Below are 9,726 nucleotides of genomic sequence, written 5' to 3' on the forward strand. Positions count from 1 at the left end.
ATCGCCCGCCGCCATGAAAGACTTCACCGAAATCACGCTTTGCCCTGAGGCTCTGGACAACAGCAAGGTAGGGCTCAGGGTGGGGTCCTGGCTGGAGGGTCCCTGCCTGGCCATCTGTGGGTCCCCACAGCATGCTCCCCATGGTGCCACCCGCGCTTGCTCTCCTGCAGACCGAGTTCTGCAACCCTGTCTTCGAGGGCGAGGAGCCCCAGGCAATGCCAAACGCCAAATGCCCACCAGAGGAGGATGGGACCAGCCCTGCTTCGCCCCGGGATGGCCTCGGTACCCACCTGGGGGTTTGTACGCATGTCCCTGTCCACCGGGCCACCAGGAGCAGCCATGGGTCTGGGAGTGGGGTGGTGGGGCAGGCTCCCCACAGGGCTCTGGGGCCATTTAGGGGACCCACTAGCACCCTGGGGACAAGAGGCCAGGACATGCCCAGACAGGGCTCAGCCAGCCATGCGGGGAGGTGTCAGTGTGGGGACATGGCTAGCAGCACCCCGGCTCTGCCCGCTTTCCTTGCCCTCTCACAGGTGGGCAGCTCTGGGGCCAGGCAGGCTGGCGCTACCGTGCCGACTGCAAGTTCACCTGGCTGTGTGTGGCTCTGATGAGTGCCGTCCTCCTCTTCCTCATCGCCCTCCTGCTGGGCATCGTCATCCACCGTGAGTGCCTGAGCAGGGAGGGCTGGGGGTCCGGGCCGTGGCTGTCACTGTGGCGGGTGGGACACAGAACCGTCTCGGAGGGGGAGAGGAGCACAGTGAGGGCATCCATCCTACACAGGACCTCCCAGGGCCTGCCCGTCATGGGGAGAGAGTGCCCCCATGCACACGAGCAAAGGGGATCTCCGCCTCCCTGGGATGTGGCAAGGTCACTGGGCCCTATGAGAGCTCTGTGGGATCCCCTGGGACCTGCACACGTGTGGGGTAGGGTGGGAGCACAGGACATGGGCCTGGGTGGGCTTCCTAAGCCCCTACCCTGGACTGCAGCCCTTTCTCCCTGCTGGGGCTGAGCTGTCCCTGCTCTTCCCTGGGCACAGAGCTGACGTCCCCACAGTCACCCGGTGCCCCAGCTTCAGCCCTGCCCGCCCGTGGCACCACTTCCACCACTGCAGCACCCACCCGAAGGGACCCCCCAGCCCCCAAAACAGCTGCCACCCCAACCCAGAGCTGGCTACCCACAGCTGGCACACCAGCACCGCCAGCACCAGGTAAGTCCTGCGTGGGGCAGTGTGCTGGGACAGTGGTGCCATGCAGCACTAGCTCATGCCCACACTGTTGCCCCATGCAGCCTGCGGCGGGACCCTGCGGGGCTCCGAGGGCTCCTTCAGCTCTCCCAACTACCCTGGCCCCTACCCGCCTGACGCACTCTGCATCTGGCACATCGAGGTGGGCCCTGGCCTCACCATCCAGCTGAAGATGGAGACGTTCAGCGTGGAGGGCACTGCCTCCTGCCTCTTTGACCGTGTGGAGCTCTACGAGGAGCCCGGGGCTGGCAGCATGGATCCTGCCCCGTATCGGGGGGGCCCAACCAGGTAGGGCCCCCACACCCAGGGAGTGTGGGAGTGCATGGGGAGAAGGCAGCATCTCTGGGGGCACACAGTCTCACTCCTTGTTGTGCCCCCAGGTTTTGTGGCAACGTGGCCCCCCCGACCTTCAACAGCAACTCCAACTACCTGCGCGTCATCTTCGTCTCTGACAGCAGCGTGGGCGCCCCAGGCTTCAGCGCCCGCTACCGCGCCGTGGCTCCCAGTGAGAGTGAGTTCCCCTGTCCCCGGCACTGCCAGGACTCCTCGTTCTGAGCAAGCAGTGGGTACCACCAGGGGGTCTCCCATAACGCCTGGGGCACTGGGGCAGGGGAGGGTGCCCAGTGGGACGCCACTGCCAGCCTGGCTGTCTCTGTCTGCACTGCAGAGAGCTGTGCCTGGGATGAGCACTTGTGTGACCAGGGGCTCTGCCTCCACCTGGGCTTCATCTGCGATGGCTTCCACGACTGCACGGACAAGAGTGATGAGGCCAACTGCAGCCTGAAACACAAAGGTGGGCCAGCCCCCCGCCTGCAGCCCGCAGCCTCCACGGCAGCCAGCCAGAGGGCATGGTGATGGGCAGCAGGAGGCAGGGCACTGGGGGGATGGTGTGAAGGGAGAGGGGCAGGGGTAAAGCTCTGTGTGTGTGTGTCTCTCCAGAGTGCGGGGGGCCACTGACCGCCTTGGAGGGGCACTTCTCCACCCCAAGCCATCCTCAGCCATACCCGCACCAGCAGGTGAGAGAAGAGGTGCCAGCGGGATGGAGGCAGGAGGAGGGTGAGGGCAGGCAGGGAGGAAGGCATCCTCCCGATGGGGAGAGCTGGGGATGCCCCTGCCTGGCTTCAACCGTGTCACCAGCTGCCCCCTGCCCTGCAGCTGTGCCTCTGGCAGATCTCGGTGCCCGTGGGCCACGTCATCGACCTGCACTTCCACAACTTCAGCCTGGAGTCGCACGAGGACTGCAGCTTCGACTTCGTGGAGGTGCATGACAGCGCAGGCACGGGGGCCGCCAGCCTCATGGGCAGGTACAGGCACACCTCTGGTATCTCCTGCCCTGCTGCACCACTCTGGGTGCACCAGGCTCCTGTGGCTCAGCTGAGGAAACCGAGGCACAGGCCAGGCTGGTGAGGAGGAGCCACCAGAGGACAGGGTTTGGGGAGGTGTTGGTCAGCCCCGCTGGCCACCCTGACCTCATCCCTCGCCCTATGACCCTGGCAGGTTCTGCGGCCACCAGCTGCCACCCATCCTGACCTCCTCACGCCATGTCATGACCATCCTCTTTGTGGCGGATGAGGGAGTAGCTGACGATGGGTTCTTCGCTACCTACCAAGCCCGCAATGCCACAGAGAGTAGGTAGCCAGGCAGGGGCACAGGCTGCCCAGCGGGGCGGTGCAGTCACCATCCTTGGGGCTTTTCAAGGCCAGACTGGGTAAAGCCCTGGAAAAAAATGCTCTCATCCCACAGCTGACCCTGCTTGGAGCAGAAGGGACCCCTGGAGTCCCTTCTTACCTGAATTACCCTATAGATCCTAGCCCTGGGGATGTGGCCTGGAAGGGCTCACCTGCACAGAGGCACAATCCATCACCTGAGGGCTGCCCCCAAATAACCCAGGGAATTTGGGATCCCCCTAAGCTGGGCCAGCGATGGTCACCTATCCACCGTGGCTGCCAGGTGGCAGTGCAACCACTCACCTGGCTGTTCCCTGGCCAGTGACCAAGGGGAGCAGAGACAGGGGTGACCAGCGTGGGAACAGGCTGACTCCCAGCAGGGAAGCCAGCTCTCTGTCTGAGCCCATGCCCAAGCCCATGCCCTGCTGTGCTGGCCACTCTCATCTTACAGAGACCTGCAGCCCTGCGGAGTTCTCCTGTGGAAATGGTGAGTGCCGGGCGCTGGAGTCCGTGTGTGATGGCTGGCACGACTGCCCCGACGGCACCGACGAGCTGAACTGCACTGGGGTCTCTTACCCAGCCTTTGGTGAGTGTCACCCCAGGTGCACCCCTCAGCATCCCCTGAGCCCACCTGGCCTGGGAGATATGCTGGAAGCTGCCCCATGGCTAACATCTGCCCGAGGCACACCTGGCAGGCATCACTGCCGCTATAAGACATGAAGCACCTTGCCTTGTGGCAGGGTCTGTCTGTGAGCCTGTGGAAGTGGAGATGTGCCTGGGGCTGGGCTACAATGACACCTCCTTCCCCAACATCTGGCTGGCCATCCCCGACCAGGAGGGAGCCGCTGAGGTGCTGCAGGACTACCAGGTGAGCTGGCTGGGGGCTGCCCGCACCACACCACACCGTGCCATGCTCACTGCCACTCTCCCACAGACACTGATGGAGCTCGCCTGCTACCAGCACCTCCGCCTCCTCATCTGCAGCCTCTTCGTGCCCAAGTGCACCCCGGATGGTGGTGTCCTGCAGCCCTGCCGAGCCGTGTGCTTGGCTGCCGAGCTGCGGTGCCAGCAGTCCCTCGGCCTCCTCGGCATCCTCTGGCCCATCAACTGCAACATCCTGCCTGACTCCAACGACCCCGTAGAGTGCTTCCAGCCCTGACCTGGCAGGAGAAGAGCAGGGGGTGAAGCAGCCTGCTCAGAGCCACTCCCCTGCCCCAAACGTCCAGAGCCCTCAGCCGCTTTCCCGCAGCCCGCAGGCAGCTGCTAGCCAAGCAGAGGAAGGGACTTGCTCCCCAGACGGAGCAAGGCTGGGACGAGGTGAGCCAGGCTGCAGACTGAAGAAGAGCCCAGGGCTGCCCATGTCACACAGCCACAAAACCAGCAGAATAAACAGCGCGAGCAGCTGACAAACCCGATGGAGCAGGTGGCTCATTTGGGGAGGGCCTGTGTGTGTGGGTCCTGACAGGTCCCAGGGGAAACTGAGGCATGGGGCCACGGGAGAGAGCCAGGGCTGGGGTGGGGGGACTGAGCAGGAATGGAGGGGCACAGGTGAGACTGCTTGGCTGCAGGGGGGATTTGGGCTGCTGGCTGTGCCCTCAATGGGCTTGTAGAGCCCCAGGGAGATGGATGGGTCTCAGAGGGGGTCAGGCTGGTGGCCCCATGGTTCAGGGAGGGGATCCTGTCCCAGCAAGGACTGTGGCCCTGCTGGCTGAGCTGGCCATGCTGGCTTCAGGCCATCCTGATGGCCACAGGCCTGGCAACACCCTGTGGCCACAAACCATCTCCCTGCTGGCCAAAACCAACAGCCCCTTCACACCTTGGGAGAGAGGAGTCATGGGGCTCCCTGCCAGCACCCAGCCTGGCTCCAGGGCATCCAGGGCAGGAGGGCTCAGCCAGCAATGTCACCCACACTGCTGTGGGCACTGGCACTGGGAATAGAAAGCCAGCAATGCCAGCATGCTTCCCACTGCCCTCACCCGTCCTGGGCGCGTGGGAAAGTCCCCTGCCCGACTGGGGTTACTGGGAGCAGGACGCGCTCGGGTCAGCACCACTCTGCCCTTGCAGCCAGCCCAGCACTGCTGTTCCCGCACAGCCACCCCTGCTCAGGGGGCTTGAGATCACCCAGCTCCTTCACTCGCTGCATGTCCCAGCTGCTGCAAGCTGGCTGTAGGGCATGGGGACTCCCCCCAGCCACCGTGCCACCACTCAGCATCTGACGATGTCCCTTGGACGTACTCAGTGCTGGAACAACTTAAAGGCAAGCTCAGAGTGCCTTCGAAAGCACGGCATGGTCCCAGCTTTGCAGCGTGTCCCGTGATCCCCTAGGGCTAGCCCTGCTCCCTGGCATGGACACAGTGCTGCTCTGCCTGCGCTCCCACCTGCCCGCTGCTGCCTGGCAGGTCCCTGCCCGCTCAGCCCCACACGTTGCCTCCGGGCCCTATGGCAGCAGCCCCCGGCTGGCTCCTGCAGCTCCCCATGGGTGCTCCCAGGGCTGGCACTGCCAGTCTGCCTTGCCTCAGCTGCCCCAAGTCTGCCAGTCAGGGCACCCGCATACCCCGAGGGCTCCCTCTTCCTTCTCCCACTCCAACCCTGCCTGCCTCTGCTGGGTTTCCCTCCCTTGGCCTTTCTCTTGTTCCACTTTCACTCTGCTGCCTGCTTTCTCTCATTTCCCTTCCCTCCATCCTGCTGACTGGGTGCCCAGACATGTTCAGCCGAGACGGTTTGCATCCCATGCCTCCCCTCCGTTTGCCAGACTGTTTCTCTTGCTCTCCCTTCCCCCTGCTTACAGGACTTCTGACACCATGGGATTATTTTTCTTTTTCCCCTTGTCTTGTAGCTTTTGGCTCCCAAGGCCCTTGATTTCCTTTGGAGTTTGGGAGGAGAGACGTGAGGAGGAGGGGGGGGGTGGAGAGGCTGCCTTTCCTAGGGCCTTCGTCAGAGCGAAGTGGCCAGGAAGAGCCGCAGCCCTTCCACGCCGGAGAGCAGCGAGGGGCAGGAGCTGCGGGATCGAGGTGAGTGGGGCTACCCAGCTCCGTCCACCCCGCGCAGGGGGGAGCTGGGACTCGATGGGGTCCTGGCTCCGGCGCCTGGGCGGAGGAGAGACACTTTTCTCCTCCTTTTCCTCTTTGTTGCAGCCATCGCGTCCAGGAGGGGGAAGAGATCAGCTTTCCCTGGGCAAGGCCATGGGGAGGGGGCCAGCGCTGGCCACAGGGCTCTGCTCTGGCTGCGCTGGTGTGGGAAGGACTCGCGGCAGCCAGGGCAGCAGGGTGGTCCCCGGCACCAGGGTGGTCCAGGGATGCTGCAGCCCCAGACAGCCGTGCCCCAGACAGCCGGCCGGGTGTGGAGCAGAGCTGCCGGCAGCAGGGGTGCTGCCAAGGGCTGGGCCACGACGCGGCCCCACGCTCCCCGAGCTGCTGCCCTGCCACGCACCGCCCGGATGCAACAGCCCCACCCCACGCATGGCTCGCAGCTCACCCGCTGCCCTCCAGCTGACACCCCAACAGTGCCCCCCATGCACACCCACAGCCAGCCATGCCGCCAATGCGGCAGCTCCCATCCCAAACAGTCCCCAGCCGCACGGGCGGAGCTACCGCCTCCCGCAGCTCCCTCCGCAGCTCCCTGGCCCCAGGACCCCCACGAGCCATCCCGTGTGCTGTGGGACAGTGCCGTGGCACAGCCGGTGATTGGGATGCTGCGGCAGGTGCGGCCAGCGGTCAGGCCTTGCCATGGGGAGCAGCCAAAAAGGCAAGGGGGAAAGAAGGGAGGAACAGTCCCCCACCGCCCCCTAGCACTCACTCCCTGTCAGGCACTGCGAGGCTGTTTCCCAGCCCTCTACACTGAGGTCCCCAGAGCCATTACCCCTCTTTGCCCCCTTCCAGCCCCTCCACGGCAGACGAGATGAAGCAGCTCTTCCTCCTCCTCCTCTTCGGGCTCATCACCAGCTCCTTGCAGATCGAAGACAACAAGATCCCTGGGCTGTGCTCAGGGCAGCCGGGTATTCCGGGGACCCCAGGCCTGCATGGGGGCCAGGGTCTGCCAGGCAGAGATGGACGAGATGGCCGTGACGGGGCGATGGGGATGCCAGGGGAGAAGGGCGAGATGGGCCCTCCTGGTAAGAAAGGAGACATCCCAACTGGGGAGGGGGACCTGCTCTGCCCTGTGGGGAATGCCCTCATGCCAGAGGGTGAGTCCTGGATGCTAGCACAGCCCCCGATTGCCAAACTGAGAGTGAATCCTGCAAAAGTGCCCCTTTCATGCCACCACTGCCCCTCCAGTCCTGCCTGTGGTGACCCTGTGCTCCTGCAACAGCCAGCAGCTCCCCATCACTGGAAAAGCTGCATTCCTCCCCATCCTCACTGCCATCCCTACCATCCCTACCCTACCAAGCTGTCCTGGGAATATATGGTTGCATCTTCCCCACCCTGGCTCCCGCGCTGGGGTTTCTCCAATGCTCTGTTGCCACTGTGCCCACTTATCATGTGCACTTAGTCCTCCCTTCTTGTGCTGCTTCCCCAGGCAGAGAACTGGCCACAGCGGGTATTCACCACCTACATCTTGTGGGATGCATGTAACCCTGGTGGGATTGGGGCTGGGCAGGGGATTGGGGGATCTTGGATCGCAGGGGGCTGTGCCGGTGGCAGTGGCTTAGAGGTAACCCTGTCCCTCTCCTGCCTTGCCCCAGGAGCGCCTGGTCCCCGCGGGGAGGTGGGCAGCCCCGGTGTGGATGGCATGCATGGTGAGAAGGGGGCGCAGGGCGAGTGTGCGGTAGCTCCCCGCTCAGCCTTCAGCGCCAAGCGGTCTGAGTCACGCAGCCCGCCGCTGGCCGACCAGCCCATCCGCTTCGACGTGGTGCTCATCAATGAGCAGGGCCACTACGACCCTGCCACAGGCAAGTTCACCTGCGAGGTGCCTGGCCTCTACTACTTTGCCGTCCACGCCACCGTCTACCGTGCCAGCCTCCAGTTCGACATCATGAAGAACGGGCAGTCCATTGCCTCCTTCTTCCAGTACTACGGGAACTGGCCCAAGCCCACCTCGCTCTCAGGGGGGGCCCTGGTCCGCCTGGAGCCCGAGGACGAGGTGTGGGTGCAGGTGGGCGTGGGGGACTACATCGGCTTCTACGCCAGCGTCAAGACGGACAGCACCTTCACCGGCTTCCTCGTCTATTCCTACTGGCAAAACTCTGCCGTCTTCGCCTGAGCGCGCCCTCGGCTGCGGCTGGGGCCAGGGCATATGCCCCTTCCCAGCCACCAGCGCCCTGGGGAGGGCAATGCTGGGGTCCTGCTGCGTGGGAGCCAGAACACCGGGACCCCTGCCCCACTCCGCTGCTGCTGCTCAGTGCAGGGCAGGATTGCAGCCCTTCCGCCGCCCCGGGGGTGGCGGTGAGCATCCCTTCAGCAGCGCTGTGTAAGAGCTAAGTATTATCTCGTGCACCCAGCTCTGGGGGAAGACGCCCGGGCTGGGGAGCCGCAATAACCTCGTTGTCATATGTTACTCGCCATAGCCGCCTCGGCACGCAACATAGCCCCGCCGGCACGGGCACGGTGCCCCGGCCCGTGCTGCCAGCTTCTCCCCGCACGCAGAGCGAGCCCAGGCTGTCCGGCCGCTGGCACGGCAAGGGGCCCGTCCCGCCGCCGTCCTGGCACGCCCCAGGGCTAGCAGTCACCCCCGCTCCCTGCCCTCCGGCCGCCCCGGCGCCTTCCCTTCCCCCGTCACCCTCAATAAAGGGCTCCTCAGCCACGCGTGTGCCTGCTGCGTGTGCGCCCGGACGGCCTGCCGTGCTGCTCGGGGACCCGCCGGGCTCGCTGCGGGGCTGGCACCCCTCCGGGGAGGCTGCTCCGGCGGGCAGGGCTGCGTGGGTGCTGGGGACACGCGGGGGCAGCGAGGGGTAGCGACAGGGGACGGGAGGGGACGGGAGGAGACGGTCGCCCCCCCTCCCGCAGCAGGGCCGGCGGGAGCCACTAGATGGAGGCATCGGCGAGGGGACACACCGCTGCGACAGTCCCCCGTGCGCCCCCCCACAAGGCTCGGGAGGGGAGCGGGGACGGAGGAGCTCCCCCACAAGGTGTCCTGGCTCCCTGCGGCGCGGCGGCGGGGACCGCTGCCCTGCTGGGCGTGAAGGTCCCGCTCCGGCGAGGGCCACCCCGGTGGGGGCGGGCTAGCCCGGCCCTGGGACGGCCCTGGGACGGGGCTTGCGGGCCCCCCTTCCTGCCTGCCCCTCTGGCAGCCCCGCTCTCCAGTGTGAACGCGGTGACCCGCCTCTGCGAAAGGTCTCTATTTTTAGCAGGGGAATGAAGAGCTTCCTCATTCCTGCCCAAAATAGGTCCCTGCGGGGACCAGCCAGGGAGGGGGCTTTTGGCCAGGGGCCGAACTCCTTAATGGGCCCTGCTGCTGGAGCGGGCTGGGGGCGGCTGCTCTGCTCGGCCGTGGGGTGGCAGCTGGGCTGGGCTCTTCTCCTGGCCATGCCAGCAGCACGTTGCAGGCACCCACCCGCCCGGGACCCCCCTTACACGGCCGGACAGCCACCTCTCCCCTGGCCTGGCTCTTTTGCTGCCCCCCCAGGCCGTGCTGCATGGAGCCCCCAAGATGGCCATGCCCACCCGGGATGAACCCTGCAGGAGCTGGGGCAGGCTGGCAGCAGCCGTGGGGCCAGCCTGTGTGCCCCTGCGGAAGGCCAGTGCCACCCCCAATGGGGGCTGCCCACAGCCCCAGAGCTCCCCACCCTGGGACTGGGGACCATGCAGGCATCTGGGGCTAAGGGCATGTCACTGCAACCTGCCTGGCTTTTGGAACTGGGGAGCACGCACGGTCTAGCAG

The 9,726-nt window shown here is 65.6% G+C and overlaps 1 protein-coding gene across 6 annotated transcripts; it reads left to right on the forward strand.

Annotated features, from left to right (window-relative positions):
- Positions 1–476: 476 nt before the first annotated feature.
- LOC141732266 (complement C1q tumor necrosis factor-related protein 5-like) lies at positions 477–8,650 on the forward strand. Of its 6 annotated transcripts, XM_074560980.1 has the most exons (12): positions 477–662; positions 1,037–1,207; positions 1,288–1,531; positions 1,624–1,754; positions 1,911–2,036; positions 2,183–2,259; positions 2,399–2,547; positions 2,741–2,871; positions 3,362–3,496; positions 3,651–3,778; positions 3,845–4,227; positions 5,747–5,915. In XM_074560980.1, exons 1-11 carry the CDS (start codon positions 608–610, stop codon positions 4,067–4,069), a joined length of 1,572 nt encoding a protein of 523 aa, XP_074417081.1. In that variant the 5' UTR covers positions 477–607; the 3' UTR covers positions 4,070–4,227; positions 5,747–5,915. The 6 variants fall into 6 exon arrangements, with proteins under 6 accessions (XP_074417081.1, XP_074417080.1, XP_074417082.1 ...); XM_074560979.1 differs by having other exon boundaries at positions 3,651–4,227; XM_074560981.1 differs by lacking the exons at positions 2,741–2,871; positions 3,845–4,227; positions 5,747–5,915.
- The last annotated feature ends 1,076 nt before the right edge of the window (positions 8,651–9,726 follow it).

This window comes from Larus michahellis, chromosome 17 (assembly GCF_964199755.1).
Source record: "Larus michahellis chromosome 17, bLarMic1.1, whole genome shotgun sequence".
In the NCBI taxonomy this organism is placed as follows: Eukaryota; Metazoa; Chordata; class Aves; order Charadriiformes; family Laridae; genus Larus; species Larus michahellis.

Bases quoted from the DNA above. Each gene is read 5' to 3' on its own strand.
- LOC141732266 (XM_074560979.1), top strand. From the start codon at position 608: ATGAGTGCCGTCCTCCTCTTCCTCATCGCCCTCCTGCTGGGCATCGTC. The intron at 2,037-2,182 runs GTGGGCCAGCCC...GTGTCTCTCCAG, and splicing joins CTGCAGCCTGAAACACAAAG to AGTGCGGGGGGCCACTGACC. The intron at 2,548-2,740 runs GTACAGGCACAC...TGACCCTGGCAG, and splicing joins GCCGCCAGCCTCATGGGCAG to GTTCTGCGGCCACCAGCTGC.